The sequence below is a fragment of the Cervus canadensis genome, chromosome 11, assembly GCF_019320065.1.
Source record: "Cervus canadensis isolate Bull #8, Minnesota chromosome 11, ASM1932006v1, whole genome shotgun sequence".
Lineage (NCBI taxonomy): Eukaryota > Metazoa > Chordata > Mammalia > Artiodactyla > Cervidae > Cervus > Cervus canadensis.
The window spans coordinates 56,666,686-56,689,702 of NC_057396.1; the positions used below are offsets into that span (position 1 = coordinate 56,666,686).

The 23,017-nt window shown below is 39.5% G+C and overlaps 1 protein-coding gene across 1 annotated transcript in view; it reads right to left on the reverse strand.

The window, feature by feature from the left end:
• The window catches only part of DCDC1 (doublecortin domain containing 1), a 449,122-nt gene that overhangs the window by 215,211 nt on the left and 210,894 nt on the right, over window positions 1–23,017 (reverse strand). The window contains exons 11-12 of the mRNA XM_043481537.1: window positions 4,976–5,077; window positions 1,466–1,629 (exon numbers count right to left, since the gene is read on the reverse strand). Coding sequence (XP_043337472.1) covers window positions 1,466–1,629; window positions 4,976–5,077 — 266 coding nt within the window. The remainder of the gene's footprint in view (window positions 1–1,465; window positions 1,630–4,975; window positions 5,078–23,017) is intronic.

Below are 23,017 nucleotides of genomic sequence, written 5' to 3' on the forward strand. Positions count from 1 at the left end.
AATATTTCAGATACTTGGCATTTTTTGTTACTCCACAAATATAATCTAGTTAACCAAGAACAAGTGTATGATCGTATTAAAATACTGTATTATAGCAAACATCATTAAAAACATCAAAATTATTCACTGCTTTCACTTTAATAATGATATTTGAGTAGAAATTACGAGACACATTTTATTAAAACTTTTCCTTGTAATTTGAAGAGCTTCCTAAATTATACAAGAATTCTTGCCATTTTAAAATTCATCACTATTTTTATCATTGTAAAAATAATTCTCACAATACAATTATATTTTGAAATCTGCCTACATAGGGAAAGCACCATTCCTTACAGATACTTTTCAGTTTTATAAATTACACAGTATAGATACTATTAAGTATTTTAATTTTACTCCACTGGGACAGATGAAATAGATTTTGCAATATGCTACCCATAACTAATTCTACCAAGGTTTCCCAAAACCCTCATGGATTTCTGAGCAGATTTGACTTTGATTATTAGAATATATAGTAAATCCAATCAGCTCCCAGTTTTGTCTATGCTATTTTATAATTAATATATGCTCAATTATATTCTACAAGCAAAATTATTTCTATTTCTCCTATTTTGTACTACAGATAAAGAGCTGAACACAAAACAAAACAAAAAGTTAAAAGTAGGCAGAATAGTATGTTTAAGTTTCTTGACAAGCAGTTTCAGAGTTCATCTGGATGTGTCCTGTCAAAATATGCATAAATTTCCAAGATATTCCACACAACAGACTGCAGCCCTTTTCTTTTCTCAGAAACGCTGATAATTTTATGCAGGAATTTACCAATCTACAAACATTTACACAATGCTCAGTAATAACCAGTAATTATTGTGGAATAATGCAAGGCACTTTTGAGGAATATAACTTTGATAGGATAGGGCTTACAAGCTTTACCAATTTATCTTTAGCTGTCCTGTCATTGGTGCTTAAAAGGTTAAGACTTTATTTGTGAAAACAGAGAGAGATAGTGGGGAATCATGTTGTCTACAGTTTCATAAATCTTGCTTAAGATCCTTTTCAATTACCATCCATTTCTCCTTTAAAAAGGGACAAAAAAATAGAGGAGTGGAAGCAGGTCAGGGCAGCGTGCGACAATGACAGTGTGATGGGCTTGGGCCCCCTGTGGCGTTTCCATCTGCTATCATTAAGGTGACTACTCAGACATGAACAAATCCCACTTGCTGTGCTGACAGGCAGACTTCAAGAACTATGACAAGGCATTAAGACAGAAAGTCAGAGACAGAGAGAGAGAGATGTCATATCCCACAAACAATACTGCCTCATAAAAAAAAAAAAAAAAGCCCTGGAATTTTATTGGAATTTAAAATATTTTTTTTCCATAAAAGGTGCTACCTGGCTTCTCAACTTGCTTTTCCATTAGGTTGCCACGGAAAAATTGAGGACAGACAGAGAACAAACACCTTGCTCCTACCTGTATGCTTTACCATAAGAGACCCAAATTTTTTGCTCATTCTTCAGTGAAAGCGGATTCTTAATTTCTTGACCGTGCTCATCAAAAAGCTGGATTGAAGAAAAATTGAGGCCTGGTGGGTGGATGGAAGAACCTTGAAGTCTTTGATGAATCTTAAGAAGTAACTGGTTGGGTGGGGGGTGCGGGTGGGGAGGTATGAAGAAGGAAAAGAGATAAGGTAAACCATGAACACCTGTAATAAACCGTCTCTCCTCTGTAACAAAGGAAGTCCAAACAAATGGTAATTAAATTCATATAGAATGTTAAAAGAAGTGTGAAATCACAGCGATGTTTAGCTCAGTGTAAAGTAACAAAATGAGCACAGGCTTTTAACCAGCAGGGGGTGCCACAGGCTTGTGATTGAGCTCTGACCCTTTGGCACGGGGACTGAAAGCAGATGTGACCGTCCTACAGAAAGAGCATTTAGCTTCTGTACGCAGAAACGGGCCTCTTTGATGAGGGTTATGCTTTCCTTGTCTGAGCTACACCCTCTGTTGGGTCCTTCCAGAAGATGGTCAAGGTTTACAGTCAGCAGTCTCCCGTCCCCGGCTAACCTCAGGTAACCAACGGCGGAACCATCCACCACTGACAGCCTGGCAAAAACAAACACAACTTTCTAGCCTACCTTGCTTCATTTGGAAGACCTCATCCTGGATGTATCAATTAAGCATTCTGCCGAAGCTTGCCAGTGGCTTCAATAATGAGTGCTTTCAAGTTGTAAATATGATGTAATTGAAGTGTGAAATATGAAATGCTATCGTTATATTTTAAATAACAGCACTGTCTGTGTTTGCATCTATCTTACATTTGAGATCTCTTGATTATTAAGATATTTCTAACTGAGGGCATATTTCAAATGAAAGTAGATCCAGCTGAACTGCGTTGGGCATGGAATTTTAAAAGACATTTTTCAAAATTACCCATCACCTTTGTTTGAGTGTTTAGGCCTCTGCTCTTTCCCATGCTGCGTCCCACACTATCCATCACTCTGGTCTCCCCCCAGCCTTCTGTCACAGGCTTCCTTTTCTTCTCTCCCTTGTCAGTTCTGGTGTCTCTCAATTTCTTGTTACTCTGTAATCTCGGCAGGGATGCGGATATAGTTGTAGCCTTTTCTTGCCTGGCTGCCATTCAGGGTGCCTTTTTTGCTCCTTCTATTAATTCCCATTGAACTGAAGGTATATTTGGATGTGCTAAATGCAGAGGCCCAGAGAAAAGGAGAGAAAGTTGCAAGCCTGTCATATATCCCTGTTTCCTCACCTATTGGCTATAAACTGTTAACCAAATAGAATATTTTCTTTGACCTGCAACTATATCTATAGAAAGCCTCTAGATTTTGCGTGAATTAGGGATAAATAATCTTATCTCCCCCTGAAAAAGGAAATGGCAACCCACTAGTATTCGCTCCTGGGAAATCCCATGGACAGAGGAGCCTGGTGGGCTGCAGTCCATGGGGTCACAAGAGTTGGACACGACTGAGCGACTAAACCACCACCACCACCAATATCTCCACTCATTGGAAAACACCCTGATGCTGGGAGAGATCGAAGGCAAAAGAAGAAGAGGGTGGCAGAGGATGAGATGGTTAGATAGTGATGATCACTGACTCAATGGACATGAGTTTGAGCAAGCTCCAGAAGTTGGTAATAGACAGGGAAGCCTGGCATACTGCAGTCCACGGGGTCACAAAGAGTCAGACACAACTGAGCCACTTAACTGAACTGATTCTCTTCAGGAGTATAATAAGTAAAGGTGTTAGAATAGTAAAAATCTTTGTTTTGCTTTTTTACACTGGAACCACAAACAAGTTTTGGAAACCATGGATTATACTTATAAAGCCTTACATTTATTTCTGTGTGGTTTCAGCCCCTGAGCTTAGTTTTTGTGGCTTTGCTATTATTTCAGAAAACATGTTATGTGGATGATTTTTTAAATCAGCAGTGATTCTGCTTTATAGACATCATCTTTTTTTGTGAATGGGGCAAGATATGAAAGATTTAAGGCCTGATCCAGGAGAGAAACAGTGTGCGGTAGAGAAGGAATGTGAACACCTGACCACTTAACCAAATGCACTTCCACAGGAGTTGCATTGCGATCTCTATTTTCTCAACTTGGCAACACACTGCATTTTAGGTGTTCAAAGATGAGCATTCAACAGCCTACAGGAGGTAAGGCCTCAATGCCTTTCCTCTCGAGGTCACTGGTGAGGGCTGGGCTATAGTGACCAAAAATTGTAATAATCTTCACCCGTTTATCTTTAAAGCTATCATCACCAGGCCTTTATAGGATAAGAATTTGTTCAGGGACCTGAGAGGAGTGTGAAACATCTTAGGCTAGTGATTGAGGCAAGTGTGCATGAAGGGAACAGTCGTCCTTGGGTGTCACAAAGGCTCTCCCACACAGAGCACTTTATTACGCCCCTAGATAAAGGTTTTCCCCCCAAGTTATCTTGCATATAGAAGCAAATTACAGATCAATTTCAGTCTGCCATTAGCCAACAAAAGCTATCTACAGAATATCTTCCTATGTAATCTAACATAAATGTCATCTTCAACTTTTTATACAAATCAAAATGGGAACTGTTCTAATGTTGAAAAAAAGGGATTACAAGTAGAGAATTCTGGGAAGGCTTTTGTATCATGGTGATTTCTATAGTCAGGGATGTGATAGTTAAAAAAAAAAAAAAGACAAGACTCTTTATCCTTCTCTCTCTCTAAACAATCAAGGTAGCACTTCCCATCTCTTCTGAGCTCAGCTAATGATCGGATGATCAACTTTTGTGACTAACTATGAGGTGCAGGTGATGGATACCACCAGGGAGAGGTAAGACTGAGAGTGTTGAACTGAAGGGGAGGAAAAGGAGCAAGTTTCTGAGCAAAGGTCAAGCAAAGGAGCCCAGAGCGCTGGTGTGCGCTCAGGCGAATAACCCCAATTTGTAAACAACAGGGTATTCAGTGTCCTTTCATGCAAGACAAAGACACAAACTAAGGACCCTGCACATGTCGGTTCTGCCTGAGGAACATCCCAATTGTCTAAAAAACAGGCAAAGGTAAGAATGCCTAAGATAAACCATCTGGACTTGCTCACAATGAACACAGGCAAAGACCAGGGCAATGTGTTACCTGCTCAGTGTCTAGGGCTTGGAAATACCCTCTACCCAGAACACACCCTCCACTGGGTATCATGTCACTTCTTTTCAGTGTGTGGACAAGAGGGCAATTCCAGAGTCCAGAATAGACAGATTTTCAAATAAAAGCATAATGAAGATTGAGATGCTATTAAGAGGCCAGGAGTTCATACTATACTAAAGCCAAGAACCTCTGGAATCCACAAGTCAAGTTTGAAATTATGAATCTTTACAGACCAGCAAATGATTGATCTTTTCTAAACAACGATAAAGATGTAGTTGCCTTAATTAACTACAAGTACCTTAGAGGACACTCATAGTCATAAATGGAAAGTCAGTAAACTTACTCTTTCCATCATGCAGCCAGCTTGAGTTGGGCTATTAGGCTCCAGATCTTTTTTACTGATACAAACAGAGATCTCTCCTGTATCTTTACCATTTTCAAATATCTGAAAAATAAACACATTCAAAATCAAAAATAAACATATGCACACATAAACATACATATGAATACATATATAAACACAAGCAGTCCTGACTTTGCATAGTACGCTGCTGACTGAAAGTCATGCGTATGGGAACTGTGTAAAGCAAGGACGGCCCGTATGACCACATGCAAGTAACTAGCAATAAAAATCAACAGGACTAGAACAGTATAAAGGAAGTCCCTTGTTTCTCCTTTTGGTTTCAGTGTCCTTAACCTGACTGGCATTTCCCACAGTCTTAAAATAGAAGGAAACACTGACATTAATGGAGGAATCACTGACTACACTGAATACTTCCATGGGGCAAGTGTCAGGGAAAGGTCAGCTGGCAACCAGTTAACTAGCTCATTTTATTCTTTTGAAAAAACATAAAGCCACAAATTGCATGAGGAATGCTTAATTTATATTTAAAATATATCAGTGTTTAGCTCATCTTTTGACTCACTGAAAGGAAATCCAACTTGACAAATTTATTGCATAAAGGTACAGTGAAAGTCATCCATTTTAAGTGCATACAAGCAACAAGTTGCTGAGAACAGAGATAAAATTCAGAACATTGCATTATGCAACACTCAGCTGGAAAAAGAAAATGCTAGCTAACATTTTGGTCAAAAGTATCCAAATAAACCAGTCCCAAAGGAAGGCTCCATTAGAGTGAACACCATCTTCTGACCACTCTGAGGACCCACGTGGGGTGTGCCATTCACCAGGCAAGAAAGGAAGTGGGCGGGAGAGGCTTGATGAATAATTTAAACCCTTGCTTTTTACTGTATTTTTTCCTCAGAAGTTCTTTTCTTCTCTTTCTGATAGATTTATCACATCAGAGTAGCCATTTTATTCATTTCTAGGGTTATCTACAGAGAAGATAATTTGGGAGAATACCCTATTTAAAAAAGAAAGAAAAACCATCTACTTCACTTTTGAGACAGTTTCAGAGTTAATTAATTACTCCTAACCTGATCTAGGAAATAATGTGCTTCAATAACATTTCCTCAGGCTTTAGGCAAAAAAAAAAAAAAAAAAAACTATTTAGAAAAATAGAAATAATGTTCAAGAATGGAGGGGTTTTCTCCACTCCATGCCTTTCACTGCGCTGACAGTCTAGGAGACGGTGCAGCTGTCGGCCTCAGCGCGCTGACACTCCGCACTCGACAGCAGCTTTTGCTAAAAGGGATCTTTTAAACCTCTCTTCTGAGAAAAGATACAGTTCTGAGCAAGAAATCTCTCTACTTTAGCCAGGAACTATGCAAAACCCAACTGTTGCCTTCAAACCGATGGGAAATAATGTGGGAGGAGAATCTTACTGTCCCAACAATCTCTTCAAGGTCCTAATCGAACAAAACTCTTAAGACAACAGAGCCGTTTAGCAGTGATGCTCACAATTCTAGGTGGCATGCGTTCTGCAAGGTCAGTGTTGGTAACAACTCAGTTTGGACAACTTTTTGGTGTTTCTTTGTTAAGACTTGCCCCACGTGGTCTCAGAGTGCAGCAAATTATATTCTAGAAAATAGCTGTGTGGGGGCTAACCTTCAAACCGAGAAAGCAAATAGGACCTGGATGACACCTAAGACCTTCATTAGCTTATTGTTTCCTTCACTAATGCTAATGAGCCTTTCCTTCTACATCCGGAAAAAAAGTGTTCTCAAATAAAAAAGCTCTGGCCTCTAAAATTCCTATGATGGCATAAAGAAAAAAGAGGTGCTTTACTGTTTAAGCAAAAGTTTAGTTGCTTAAGTGAAAGAAATCTGTCCTCCACTAGTCATTCATATAATGTTTTGGTTTTTTTCTGAATTTCTATGAAAGTAAAAATTCCCCAAGCTGAAACTCTATGAGATTCTGCTTTTCTTAAGGTCCTTATTTTTAAGGTCTTGTTTTTAAGGTCTATATCACCAAGCCTTTTAAAAAAATCTAAGTATTCTATTTATTGGTTTTCTTCTTCTGCAAGAAAAGTATTTTTATTTCCATTGCCCAATGTCTAAACAAAGGTAGCTCTCTAAGCACAGTTTATATAGAAAAATTAAAAATAGTCTATCTTTATTTTCCCACTGCCTAATCCTGGGCTTAAGAAAAACCAACCGCTGTACTAGCACCCTACCAGTACTCTGCACGCCATCACCTCCTTATTGTTCTAAAAATAAGTTCTCACCCTTAAAGTAGGTGAAGCAAAAAGCTAGCTGAGGCTAATCTTGGGTCCCATGGGATAAGGCAATAGAACCTAAAAAATAAGTGATCCACATCTTTTCAAAAAACATGGCAGCTAACGACTATTGAAAAAAAAATCCACAAATAGGAATTTACTTCTAGGCCCTTAGTTGCACAGAGTTTCAAGGAGGAGTGTTCCATGAATGACTTTCTTTCATGTCAACATGAACTTTTCTTCAGCAGAATTAAATTAGGTTAACGTTAATGTTTCACTGTAATGTTGTTCATTCATTCATTCAAAAAGTATTTATTGAGTGACTACTATGTGCCAATCATTGCTCGAGTGAAGATACACCAGTGAACTAAGATTCCTGACAGAACAAGTTAGTAAATCATTCAGCATGGTCAGAAAACATCAGGTCTTGTGAGGCCTGAAGTTTATACATCTTGGTGGGGTTTCTTTAACAAATGAATGCAAAATTACAAATGCAAACCTAGATATAAAATATTCATTTCAAATGAGAAATCACAATTTACACATATTAAAAAGCTCATGCATAGCAAAGAAAAAGACAAAATCCAGAAAAAGTCACAAAGTATTTTCATTAATTTACTATCCAATGCATGTTTTTTGGCTGCATTGTCTTCGATCACCTCTTCATATGATAATCTTCTGACGTTCTCTGTAAGGAGAATAGGAAGATAATTCCATCTTCCCTCTTGCATGGTTAATCAAAAAAAATTCATTATTGATTAGAAAAATGTCTATCGATGTCACAGCTTGGTTGATCATTTCATAAAAATTTTTAGGATTGATGTCAAATTGGGAAAAACTTGATTAGCTTGATTAGCTTGCTTTACAATATGAGCTGTAAAATGAGAAAGGCTTTTCTGCAAATTAGTTGACTTTGCTAATTTCACACCATGTTTTTCCTCTACCACCGATATAATTCTGCTGACAAGCACTCTAGTTCACAGTCAAAAAGCAATAGAGTCTATGGCCAGCAGACAGTAGCCATCTTCCTAGAATCTCTTCTCATACCAGGTGGCTTAGCACTACCTGAACAATACAGGGAAGTGACTGCAAACCACTAATTACATCTCACTATGCCCTGGTGGCTCGGATGGTACAGAATCTGCCTGCAATGCCAAAGACCTGGGTTTGATCCCTGGGTTGGGAAGATCTCCTGGAACAGGGCATGGCAACCCACTCCAGTATTCTTTCCTGGAGAATCCCTATGGACAGAGGAAGCTGGCGGGCTACAGTCCATGAGGTCACAAAAAGTTGGACACAACTGATTGGCTAAGCACAGCACATACTCAAACTAAATGTTTCCTCAATTCAGTTTCCCCTTAGCCAGATCTCAAAAATGCCTGCAACCACTTCAACTCTACCTGGTACAAGGGAAAATATGACAGAGATGAAGTCAGGGTGGAAATAGACAACAGTCTCAGTCAATTGTAGTTAACATATATTTGCAAATTGCAGAGAAACATGTGTCCATTGCTAGGGCTTTTCCCAGGGTTTTGGAAGGGGCCTAGGAAAGGGGCCTTGAAGCTAAGGTTTCATTGGCATCATGGTAAATGTATCCCAGGAGGGGTTTAGAAGGTGATAGTGAAAAGAGAAAGTGTTAGTCACTCAGTCATGTCCAACTCTCTGAGACCACATGGACTGTAGTCCGCCAGGTCCCTCTGTCCATAAGATTCTCTAGGAAAGAATACTGGAGTGGGTGGCCATTCCCTTCTCCAGGGGATCTTCCCAACCCAGGGATCGAACCTGGGTCTCCTGCATTGCAGGCAGGTTCTTTACCATCTGAGCCACCGGGGAAGCCCAGAAGGTGGTAAGTGCTATGTAAAGAAGAAGAAAAGGTAGCAGGGAAGGGATACAATGCCGAGGATCAAGGAGAAGGTGTGGTCACCTTAGAAGCAGGCAATCAGAACCAGCCTTCAAGATAGGAAAGACCTGAGTAAAGACTTGGAGGTGAGGCAGCTGTCCAAGCAGACAGCTGGGAGAAGAGCAACGGAGGCAGAAGGAGAGGCTAGAGCAAAGAAACTAAGGCAGGAACCCGCCCAGGGTTCCAGAAAGCACAAGGAGGCCTGTGGGCAGCAAAGCAGGGGATCTTTGGAGGGATCGGAACAGAGTGGTAATAGGATCTGACTTAAAAGGAGTATTGTGGCTGCTGGGTGGAGCGCAGACAGTACGGAGTAAAGATAATCCAAATGGTGAATGAAAGCAGCTCAAACCAGAGTGTTAATAATGGACATGGCTATAAATGGTCCGTTTCTGTTGTTCATTCCAGAGTAATTTGTTTATTAGTGGGGTTGGGAAATAAAATGTGTAGCTAGGCTAATATTTCTAAAGTACGATGTCTATATTTATGGATGTACATAAATTAACTTGAGTGTAACGTCATATGCAATATTTGTGAAGGCACAAAACAGACTATCAAAAGAACAATATTTATTGTGAAGATTTTATAGAGGCATGACCAAACTGTAAACTATATGGGGGGAAGATGACTTGAATAGGAAGTTTAAGCTGACATGGTTCTTTGACCACTTTACCTAGAATCATTTATGACATCTATTTAAGGACTTGTATAAGGTCTATTTCAGTGCCTTTATTGACCTTTAGTGCTATTGTCTGGTTAAGAGTTAGCTGTGGAGGGAACAGAAGGTTCCCAAACTCCCCATAACTGCTGGGCAGACCACCTAAGGAGCTCTTCTGTGCTTGAGTGGAAGGCCAAACACCTAAGCTTTAAAATGCCTCAGGATGTAATGCTGTCAAGAGGCGATCATAGGAAAATGTCACTGCCGTGTAGTGCAGTGTAGAGGCTGTACAGTAACACGATCTACTACTAGTGGTCTGGTAAGAAGCAAAGGAATATAAAATAGCCCCATAACACTATTTGCCATATTTCAGGTGAAATAATTAAATAGATGGGAAAAAGATTAACTTACATGCTGTCTTGGGTTGGGGTCCCCTGGAAACAGACTCTGAGACCAAGCTTTACCTGCATGAAGTTTCCAGGGAACAGGAGTAGGTAGATGTGTCAGTCGCTCAGTCGTGTCTGTCTCTGCAACCCCATAGACTGTAGCCCACCAGGCTGCTCTGTCCATGGGGTTCTCCAGGCAAGAGTACTGGAGTGGGTTGCCATTTCCTTCTCCCGAGTAGGTAGGGGAAGGCAAACTGTGATGCAGTTGCAATAGAGGCCTCTGGTGGGAGCTCTAGAGCTGGGATGGCCCTTCGGAGTTATTCAGAATTGAGGCCAGGGGAGTAAAGCTTTGCACTGCCCATCAATCAAATATTGGACGCAGACTGCCCACAAGGGATTAGATTAGGATGCCTAATCTTCAGAGAAACAGCAACCTTACAGGGAGGGCAACTGTCCAAGAAGAATGTAGGTGTGGCAATTGGAGGTGAAGGATGTGTCTCTTAGATGTGAAGAGGGAACCCAGGTAGCCTGGCATGACATCCACTACACACAAACACAAAAATCCAGAGTGTAGAGTACACATACTTTTAAACAGCTCAATACTGAAAGCAACTGGATTTTACTGGCGAGTCTCAGAGACCTTAAGTGACATGCCTTGGGCAAATCTACTCACAAGGGGCAAGGAGATCTTTAGATCTCTCTCAAGTTGATTTCTTCCCAGCTTTACTGAGAGATAATTATCATATAACATGTTTAAGTTTGTGCATAACATGTTGATTTGATATACTCATATACTTGCTGAATGAATACAAGGGTTAGCTGACACCTCCAGCACATCACATAATTACCATTGTGTGTGTTTGTGTGTGTGGTGAGTACATTTAAGATCTACTCACCTTAAAACTGTCAGGTAAATAACATATACGGGCTTCCCTGGTGGCTCAGAGGGTAAAGAATCTGCCTGCAATGCAGGAGACCAGGGTTCGATTCCTGGGTCAGGAAGATCCCCTGGAGAAGGGAATGACAATCTACTCTACTGTGCTTGCCTGGAGAACTCCATGGACAAAGGATCCTGGCAGGCTACAGTCCATGGAGTCACAGAGTCGGACTAAATGACTAACACACACACACACACACACACACAAAATACATATTAGTAACTAGATCACAAGGCTCAATATTAGATCCCCAGAATTTATTCATCCTCTGACTGAAAGTTCATACCCTTTGATCAATCTCCCCATCCCCTGCCCCCTACTTCAGCCCCTAGTATCCACCATTCTAGTCTCTGCTCCTACAAGTTTGACTTTCTTAGACTCCACATATAAGTGATACACAGTGTTTGTCCTTCTCTGTATGACTTATTTCACATAGCATAATGCCCTATGTTGTTTTAAACTACAAACATCAACATTTGCTATTATATCTAAGATTAGAGATCTAATAATATGAAACTTAATATTAAAAAATTTAAAGGTATTTTGTAGTATCACTAACTCAATCGTCAGGAGTTAGTGGAAGACAGAGGAGCCTGGCAGGCTACAGTCCATGGTATCACTAAGTCTCAGACCCAACTGATTTAGTGACTAAACACAACAACATTTTATAGTAGAAGTTTTTAACCTAAATCAAAGAACATGAAAATTAAAATGAAATATTTTTCTTATGTGAGAAGCTAATTAGCCATGAAAAAATCTTTATCCAATCAGAATTCAAAGTCAGCTTTAGAGATAGGAAATTAACTCTAACTGAATTAACATTATATGTACATTAAATCAAATAAATGTGCTGTTACCTTTTTTATTTTTATAGATTTGTATAATAGTTTCTAGAATATCCACATTTTCTACATTTTCTCAAATGCATGTTATCAATCAACTGTAAACATGTCTAATTTTAATATTCAGATAAGGAGATGATCACAAAACAAATATTGAAATTATGAGATTCAGGTGATGAAAAATTAATAATGAATTAGTATGCTTATACTGCATATAGGAAAATGTGTTTTAATGCCTAACAGAGATATCATTAAGTAGTACAAATATTTGTACATTTGTAATGTACAAAAGTACATTTGTCCCAAGAAATGAAAATGCACTTATGTGAAAATAAGTTATATAATTGTTAAACTTCATCAGTCTAAATGGTACCTGTATCAAAAATCAAATAACATTTTTTAAGCCCAGAAAATATATACTTTAAATTATAACTTATTTTAATGTATTTATACTTCATAAATAACTTATTTTAGATTTCCTTTGTAAGTTACAGCATAGCCCACCATTGAGAAGATATAAAGTGGGTGACTACCTATAGTGTAGGGCTTTGCAGGTGGGCCAAAAGACGACTGACCCCAAAATACCAAAATACCACTTGTACCAATTTGCCATTACTACCTGCAATTCCAATTAGAGAGTTGCTCTTTGTCACAATTAAAATACCACAGCTCTATGAGAGAAAATAATGTTCAGCCTTATTGGTTATTGACCTTTGAGGCTATGATTTTCAGCCTTGGCTTTCTGGAATTCCTCAGCATGCCTGGGGTAGGGCTGGTGGAGAGGGGAGTGAGTGTGGGGAGTTGTGGTCCCAAGTGGGAGATCAAACCTGATGAGTGAGTCTGTGGGGGGCAGCCACCATCCTGGCTTCAAAAGAAGTAGATCCTACTTTCATCTGCTTTACGTAGCACATGCCAAGAAAGAACTTTGATTTAAGAGGGGGGAAAATGGTTTGAAAACTATCTTAGCTTGGAAGAAAGTGTGGTATGCCTTTTTCCTGAAGAAAGAGTAGTACCTGACAGCCTGAACTGGGGGTTGGCAGTAGGCATGGGACCTAGGATGAGGGACAAGGATGAGGAGGCAGGCAAGGTGGCCCTCGGCAGCTTCACAGCGGGTCTGCGTACTTTTCCTTTAGCCATTTAGAGTCACATTTCACTGTCTTATAATAATTTGTTTTTAAAGGGCTTTCCCCCAACCCCATTTTTGACAAGGTAAAATTTCTAAAACAAGGTGCGAAATATTGTCTCTTTGTATCCATTACAATTCTCACTAAATTCAATCTATGTAAATGTTCAAGATTATTTAAAACAGGGTAAAAGTGTTTGTCTGTCATGTTTTAGGCCAAGTAATTTCAATAAGACCTTTATAAACGAGAGTATTTCATGGTGAAATGGAACAAAGATTTCACTTTGTTTAAATTAGTGCCTAAAATTATATTTAATTTGGATTAAATTAGGTTGTGGGTTTTGTCAGTAACTGAATATAATAGGATATATTATACACCAGACTTTGGAAAATAAAGATTGTTTAAAAGTTCCTGGGCTCATAGATTCAATGCAATCCCTATCAAGCTACCAACGGTATTTTTCACAGAACTAGAACAAATAATTTCACAATTTGTATGGAAATACCTCGAATAGCCAAAGTAATCTTGAGAAAGAAGAATGGAACTGGAAGAATCAACCTGCCTGACTTCAGACTATATCACAAAGCCATAGTCATCACGACAGTATGGTACTGGCACAAAGACAGAAATATAGATCAATGGAACAGAATAGAAAGCCCAGAGATAAATCCACAAACCTATGGACACCTTATCTCCGACAAAGGAGGCAAGAATATACAATGGAAAAAAGACAACCTCTTTAACAAGTGGTGCTGGGAAAACTGGTCAACCACTTGTAAAAGAATGAAACTAGAACCCTTTCTAACACTTTCTCCTCTCCTAGAGGAGAACATAGGCAAAACACTCTCCGACATGAATCACAGCAGGATCCTTTATGACCCACCTCCCAGAATATTGGAAATAAAAGCAAAAATAAACAAATGGGACCTAATTAAACTTAAAAGCTTTTGCACTACAAAGGAAACTATAACCAAGGTGAAAAGACAGCCCTCAGATTGGGAGAAAATAATAGCAAACAAAGCAACGGCCAAAGGATTAATCTCAAAAATATACAAGCAACTCCTGCAGCTCAGTTCCAGAAAAGTAAATGACCCAATCAAAAAATGGTCCAAAGAACTAAACAGAAATTTCTCCAGAGAAGACATACAGATGGCTAACAAACACATGAAAAGATGCTCAATATCACTCATTATCAGAGAAATGAAAATCAAAACCGCAACGAGGTACCATTACACGCCAGTCAGGATGGCTGCTATCCAAAAGTCTACAAGCAATAAATGCTGGAGAGGGTGTGGAGAGAAGGGAACCCTCTTACACTGTTGGTGGGAATGCAAACTAGTACAGCCGCTATGGAGAACAGTGTGGAGATTTCTTAAAAAACTGGAATTAGAACTGCCATATGACCCAGCAATCTCACTTCTGGGCATACACACCAAGGAAACCAGATCTGAAAGAGACACGTGCACCCCAATGTTCATCACAGCACTATTTATAATAGCCAGGACATGGAAGCAACCTAGATGCCCATTAGCAGACGAATGGATAAGGAAGCTGTGGTACATAGACACCATGGAATATTACTCAGCCATTAAAAAGAATTCATTTGAATCAGTTCTAATGAGATGGATGAGACTGGAGGCCATTACACAGAGTGAAGTAAGCCAGAAAGATAAAGACCAATACAGCATACTGATGCATATATATGGAATTTAGAAAGATGGTAATGATAACCCTATATGCAAAACAGAAAAAGAGGCACAGATGTACAGAACAGAATTTTGGACTCTGTGGGAGAAGGCGAGGGTGGGATGTTTCGAGAGAACAGCATCAAAACATGTATGTTATCTAGGGTGAAACAGATCACCAGCCCAGGTTGGATGCATGAGACAAGTGCTCGGGCCTGGTGCACTGGGAAGACCCAGAGGAATCGGGTGGAGAGGGAGGTGAGGGGGGGATCAGGACAGGGAATACATGTAAATCCATGGCTGATTCATGTCAATGTATGACAAAAACCACTACAATACTGTAAAGTAATTAGCCTCCAACTAATAAAAATAAATGGGAAAAAAAAAAAGTTCCTGGGCTCAATATATTTCTTCTCAAGGAAATTGGGGGCTTTTTTGATGAGAAAAGCATAGTCACAACCCCCCAAATTCTATTCTACTAAGAAAATGAATATTATGCAATTAAATATGAGCCACATCATCAGACTTACAAATTCTCAGCCTCAGACATCATATTCTCATCTTTTAGTTGAGTGTATGTTTTTTAATGCTATTTGGTTTCTTTTTTACATATTTGATATGCCTGTAAAGCTAATTTTCCCCCTAATGGGAATAGATACTCTGAGTAACTAAAACTATGCAGAAGTCATTTGTCTAGAGCAATCCATTTTTATTTTTTTTAATTCATTTTTACCATAAAACATTATCAAAACTGTAGGTAAAATCTTAAGTAGGAAGAGATGTATCATTTCATTTGCACTTATTAGGAAAGCTGCATTCATTTCTACCTTCAGATGATGCTTGATAATATTCATGGTGAGTTGGGCTAACATAGATGTCAGTGGGTAATCTAGGGGACGGGAGCATATGTAGGAAGTGAATCTCAGTGACTTGAGCATCTCAAACACTCTGTGAAAAAGCTAATTGAGAGGTAAAAACAAATTAACTGCTATGGAGAAGGACAATCTCCCCGAGAGAGGCAGTGTGCCTGCAGCAGTAAGGTTCAGTGGTTGCGTTTAGTCTGTGTAACTGCTGGGACAGTAATCCAGCTCTGGCCTGTGTACTTTGCCTGCTGACTGCCCACCTGGCAATTCTCTGGGCACCTTCAAGGCTGTCAGAACTGCACAGGGAAAGCCTGTCTCATTACAACAGCTCTGCATGTGAGCGTAGGTACCGCCCAACCAATTGCTCTTCCCAGATTTTGATACAGATGCAGTTTTGCAGTTTTTCTCTTCATTGGGTCTAGGAAGGGAAGATTGGATCTTCCTGCACACAGAGATTTAACCTGGCTGCAGATGCCTGTCAGGAAATAGTTAAGGGTGAATATAGTGGTATCAGCCCTCCTGCAACAGGCCACAAAAAAAAAAAGAGAAACTAAGGCAAGATGGAAAAAAGCAGTGAAAGAAAAGAAGGTGAGATATTTCAGTGCCTACTGCAAATGGCTATTCATGAGATGTTGGTAGGTATTCATGAGTCTCCAGTTTATTTGCCTTCAAAATGGGCAGTCCGATATTTGCCTTCTTGGTGAAATCTACATATGAAAACTGATTATCTCTATCACATCTTGTCCAACATTTTATAAATGTTCTTGAAGTCACAACAATAACATTGAATATTCCAGTTATACTACTCTAGACACAATTCCTTTGAAAATGAAGTTTTTAAGTTGGTATGTTTTACTACTTAGAGCATATTCTAAATTTGTTGTCCCCCTGTTTACTCAAATAATGTAGGTGAAATAACAGAGCAGCTCAGAAATTCAAAAACATATGTTGGATAAGTGGTTTAACAGAAAGACAAGGATCAAGGAATAAGGACATAATATGGATACAGAACAGTGATGACACCATACCAAAAAAAAACCTCATCACTTGACTTCAGTTATCTCCTTTTACTCATTTAATTGCTCCACAGATTCTTACATATTTAAATAAACTTTCTATTAAGCTTTATATATGATTGTATATGGATATATATAGTTATAAAACTTAAATACTCTTATTTAAATGATCACAAAACAGAGTGTGTTGTGTGTGCTAAGTCACTTCAGTCATGTTCGACTCTTTGTTACCCTATGGACTGTAGGCTCTTCTGTCCATGGGATTCTCCAGGCAAGAGTATTGGAATCGGTTGCCATTTCCTCCTCCATCTTCCCCACCCAGGGATTGAACCGCATCACTTTTGTCTCCTGCATTGGCAGGCAGTTTCTTTACCTCGAGTACCACCTGGGAAGCCCACAATACAGAGTACAAATCTCAAATGTTTCCAGGTGTCATTGTGCCTTTGATAGAGCAAAATCAAGTCTCCAAAACATATGAAAGGCCAGGAAGGTATTAAGGATCAAAATTAGCATCTTTTTCATTATCAGTTAAAGCAACCCATTTTCTAAATATAAACAAACCTGTAAGTTAAAATGAAACTAGAGTAAAAAACTGAGCAGACCTACACATTAACTTTACCATCTTTGAAAGGTGTCATACTGTTCCAATTAAATAATCACAGACTTGAGCTCAGAAGGTGTTTCAGGTCTCTCTGCCTCTTCCCACTGTACCTAGCACAATGCCTTGTGGACACATGTACATAATAATGTATGGACTTACTGGATGATTCATTTTAAATTTTCTTTTATTCTGTAATTGGAAGAATAAAAACGGTTAGATACATACTGCCTAGAGGAGGCTTCCATGGTGGCTCAGACAATAATCTACCTGCAATGCAGGAGACCTGAGTTTGATCCCTGGGTTGGGAAGATGTCCTGGAGAAGGAAATGGCAACCCACTCCAGTATTCTTGCCTTGAGAATCCCATGGACAGAGAAGCCTGGTGGGCTGCAGTCCATGAGGTCACAAAGAATAGGACACAACTGAGCGACTAATACTTTCCCTTTCACCTAGAAGATGAATAAGATGCTGGACATACTCATTTTTTAAAAGTAAATATCTGAATTGTCTCTTTTTAAAAACCTAAATTTTTATGCTAGGGAAGAATATGATAACCAAGCAATATAAAAATATAAATGCTGAAAAAAAAAATCTCCAAATCACAGACCTATGATTCTTGTTTTTATCCAGGTTACTAAATTCCACCATGTTTTGCTTGTTCACAGCCAGAGTGGATTCATGTGAAATTAGTGAAGATTAAGCTTCAGGACCCGTATCTTGCTCCAGCTCTGAGTGCTGGGAGCTACAGAGGGTCAATATATAGGGTGGAGAAGCCAGAGAGTAATCAGGGAATATTTCAATGTAAGAATGTCTGATAAGCTGCCCTAAAACATCTCAGAAAAAAGGATCTGAATCTCCAAGTCTCTAATAACCTGTTGGGATTTATTTTCTCAACCTAAACAACTACCCATTTTCAGGTCTAATTTTAAAGAAGCTCCTCTTCCCCAAATTTTACAGAAACTGGATCTACCTCTACTGGCAGTAAATGGAACACAAACCACAGATCATCACTGACCAGCTGTGTGTGAAAAGCACTAATTTCCGTGAAAGGACGTCCCTGTTCCCATCTTTCGCTCACTCCCTGTGTTTTCTCCCACCTACTCACACATCCCACACTCTGCTCATCAATTCCTAGTCAGATCATCCACCTTTCTACTAGCTTTTCCACCCACCATCCCCTACAGATTTGCTAATACCCTTTCCTATCAATTCTTTCTTTGCTGCTCTCCCAGGGAAATGCTAACATTTCTGACAGCATCTCCATGGGGATGAAGAGGAGGAGGAGTTGCGGCGAAAGAACAGGACTGGGAAGGCAGAAGCCACTGAGCCACGGCTGTAGCAGATGGTCTCACAGGGGCTGAAGGTGATGCCAGTGACAGGGTATGTGGGGTAAGAGAAGGTTTGGAATAGTAAGCAATTGCTCCAAAAGCTTGTTACCTGAAGGGCTTCATAAATTATGTCACATACTGAGTGTGACCACTTAAGGTAAAAACAATAAGTCTCATCACCCTAAAAGGTGCTAAGATGTGATGGAAGGAAAATGTACCAGAATACAAAAAAAGTGCACAACTGTGGTTGTGACTACGTATGAGTGCATATGGAAATGATACGCAAGGGTCATATAAGGAATAATGTGAATATAGGTGATATAACTTTTTTCTAAAATTCTTCTAATATGTTTTCCATTTTTTTTTTTTAACAAGGAATTTTCCCATGGCAGGGGTGGAATTTGACACCTAGACTGTTCTCAGTCTTCTGTCTTATACATCTATTTGAACTTGGTACTGTATTATGCAAAAATGGAACTGAGGCAATGTGGAACAATGAGTGTGTCCTTTGAAAAATGATCATCTAATATTAAGACCTAATCAAAAGCTGCTGCTTTTAAATTATTAATGAGAGATATGATGATGAGGAGAAGCTCAGTGAAGAAGTGAAGGCAACCACACACAATAATAAAAAAATGCACCAGGGGATTTTTGAATCACTCCCTGCATACAGCTCCTAGTTGAACACCTCGAAGCTCTAGAAGATGATGATGACTCCAATATATTATGTTTGATTCTTGAAGTTGAGTCCTGGGCTCACATCTACATTCAACAGTAATGCAAATCATCAAACAGAAAATAGTAGAAAGATAATCATTCCAATTCACTGTTTTATCAAGATAAAGAGATAAGGGGAAAATAAGTTTTACTAGAGCCATGGCTTACAGTTATAAATGGAAAATGCACTGACTGATTGATTGATATATCATCTAACAGTCTGCAAAGCTCATGCTATAGATGGGATAAAGTTGTTCGCAACGACAAAAGTCCCGGCCTTTGCACAAAGTGACTCAGAGGTAACTGGGCTGGAGACAGTGCTCCAAAAAAGGGCAGCTCATTCACACTCCACGGAAACAGTCTGGCCAGGCTACTGATATGAACTGATTCTGGAATTAACAGAGGACAGTATGCTGCTAGGACCTGTGCTCAATATCTCTCCAATTGGAAATAGCAAATTCTCTTCACCTAGAGAAGGTCTTCCCTTGTGGCTCAGCTGGTAAAGAATCCGCCTGCAAAGAGGGAGACTTGGGTCCGATCCCTGGGTTGGGAAGATCCCCTGGAGAAGAGAAAGGCTATCTAACTCCAGTATTCTGGTCTGGAGAATTCCATGCACTTTATAGTCCATGGGGTCACAAAGAGTTGGACATGACTGAGTGACTTTCACCTCACCTAGAGAGTATGAAAAACTCCTCAATTCTAAGAGATTTGCAATGCTGAATACTTAGGGTATATTTTGCTAATCCAGTTTTGTCTCTACTACCTGGCTATTTCAGATGTAAGAACTAGTTTAGAGAACTGCAGATCTCAATTTCTTTTCCAGCAGTCCAAACATCTACTCCCAAAAATATGGGGGTTGGAGGGAAAGGAGAGAATACATTACCACAAATAATACACAATGATTTATTTATAATGTTCCATTTAATTATATATGAGAAATGTGTCAATCACTCAGGTCAACCATGACCAACTTCCCTTTCTAAACTAATTACTGGAAACTCCGCTATGCCCTGTACTGCACACGACCCTGCCTCTCCCCACTCAGTGGTTACAGGTGGTTGAGTTAATGTCAGGGACCTAGATAAGGCTGGACTGATGCAAACAGATTCTCTCTATAAATGATTTGAACTAGCAGACACAAACACTCTATTCAAATGATGATAACCATTTAAATTAAAAAGTTAGGGCCAGAACAACAACAAGGGGCCACAATTTTCCTCATATACTAACAAAGGAGTAAAAAGAGAAAGCCAGCTTGCAGAAAGAAAAGAGAAATTTCAAAGCTCAGAAAGATAAGGAGAGGGAAGATCATAGGGCTTCAGGAGAAAAAGGTATGGAAAATAAGTGACTTTCTTGTCAGAATCAGCTGTATTTCCTGATTTTCAATTCTGTGAGATTTCTTTACATGTTTTCAACAAACCCTCCTTTTATTTGAAATGGTTTGAGAGGGTCTGTGTTGCAGGTAATTGTTTTCCTGTAAACACAAGATTTCTGTCATAGAGCTGATGGGAAAAGAGGAAGCTCAAAAGAGGGGAGAAATAAAATGAAAGTTCCCTATACCCATCCTGGCACAGCTCTGACGGGGCAAGGCAAATGCTGAGCTCTGAAACAAAGAAGTACTGTTTTCAGGAATCTTTGTTTTTGTGTTGTTTCATTTTGTTTTTTCATTATTTTTTTTTTCTTTTTTAATTGAAGTATAGTAGCTCAGATGGTAACGAATCCACCAGCAATGCAGGAGACCAAGTTCAATCCCTGGGTCGGGAAGATCCCCAGTAGCAGGGAATGGTTGCTGAGTGCTCAGTCGCTCAGTCATTCTCCGGGCAAGAATACTGAAGTGGGTTGCCATTTCCTTTTCCAGTACCCACTCCAGTATTCTTGTCTGGAGAATCCCTTGGACAGAGGAGCCTGGCCGGCTATAGTCCGTGGGTCCCAAAGAGTCGGACACAACTGAGTGATTAAACACACACATACACACACAGTTGACATACAACTTTAGTTTCAGGTGTACAACATGGTGATCTGATACATATACATTATGAACCGATCACCATGGTTAAGTGTAGTACCCATATGTCATCACATAAAAAAGGTATTGCAATACCATTGACCATGGACTTCCCTAGTGGCTTGGACAGTAAAGAATCTACCTGCAATGCAGGATACCCACGTTCTATCTCTGAGTTGGGAAGATCCCCTGGAGAAGGGAATGGCAACCCACTCCAGTACTCTTGCTTGGAGAATTCCATGGACAGAGGAACTTGGAAGGCTACAGTGCACAGGGTTTGAAACAGTGGGACACAACTGAGCGACGGACACACACACACACATTGATTATATTCTCTGTGCTACACATTACCTCCCCCTGGCGTATTTATTTAATAACTGGAAGTTTGCACTTAATGCCCTTTATCTAATCTGCCCAATCCCCCACAACCCCCACCCTGTGGTAACCACAAGTTTGTTCTCTATATCTAAGTCTGTTTTTGTTTTGTTTTATAGATTCCACATATCAGTTCAGCTCAGTTCAGTCACTCAGTCGTGTCTGACTCTTTGCAACCCCATGGACTGTAGCCCTCCAGGTTTCCCTGTCCATCACCAACTCCCAGAGCTTTCTCAAACTCATGTCCATCAAGTCGGTGATGCCATCCAACCATCTCATTCTCTGTTGTCCTCTTCTCCTCCTGCCTTCAATTTTTCCCAGCATCAGGGTCTTTTCCAATGAGTCAGTTCTTCACATCAGGGGGCCATGAAACTATGAGCCATGCTGTGCAGGGCCACCCAAGATGGACGGGTCATGGTGGAGAGTTCTGACAAAATGTGGTCCACTGGAGAAGGGAATGGCAAACCACTTCAGTGTTCTTGCCTTGAGAACCCCATGAACAGTAGGAAAAGATTCCACATATAAGTGAAATCACATAGTATTTGTCTACATGTCATTTAGCAAAATACCCTGTGGGTCTGTCCATGTTGCTGCAAATGACAAGATTTCATTCTTTTTATGGTTGAGTAACATTCCATTGTGTGTGCGTGTGTCTGTGTGTATGTGTGTGTGTGTACATATAATATATATAAAACATCTTTATCCATTTGTCTATCAATAGATACTTAGGTTGCTTCCATTTCTTGGCTATTGTAAATAATGCTGCAATGAACATAGCAGTGCATTTATCTTTTCAAATAAGTATTTTTTTTCTTCCTTAAGATAAATGCCCAGAAGTGGAAGTGCTGAACTATATGGCAGTTCTATTTTTAACTTTTTGAGGAACTTCCATACTGTTTTCCAAAGTAGCTGCACCAATTTACAATTCCACCAACAATGTTCGAGGATTTCTTTTCTCCATCATCCTCATTGACACTTGTTTTTTGTTATCTTTTCGATAACAGCAATTTATGACAAGTATGAGGTGATATCTCAATGTGGTTTTGATTTGCATGTCCCTGATGATTAGTGATGTTGAGCATCTTTTCATGTGTCTATTAGCCATCTGTATGTCTTCCTTGGAAAAATAACTATTCAGGTTCTTTGCCCATTTTTTTAATTGAATTGCTTGTGTTTCTCGACATTGTGTGAGTTCTTTATATAGTTTGGATATTCATCCCTTCTTGGACACATCTTTTGCAAACATCTTCTCCCATTCAGTATGTTTTTTTTTTCATTTTGTTGATGGTTTCCTTTGATGTACAAAGGATCTTTTGTTTGGTGTAGTCCCATC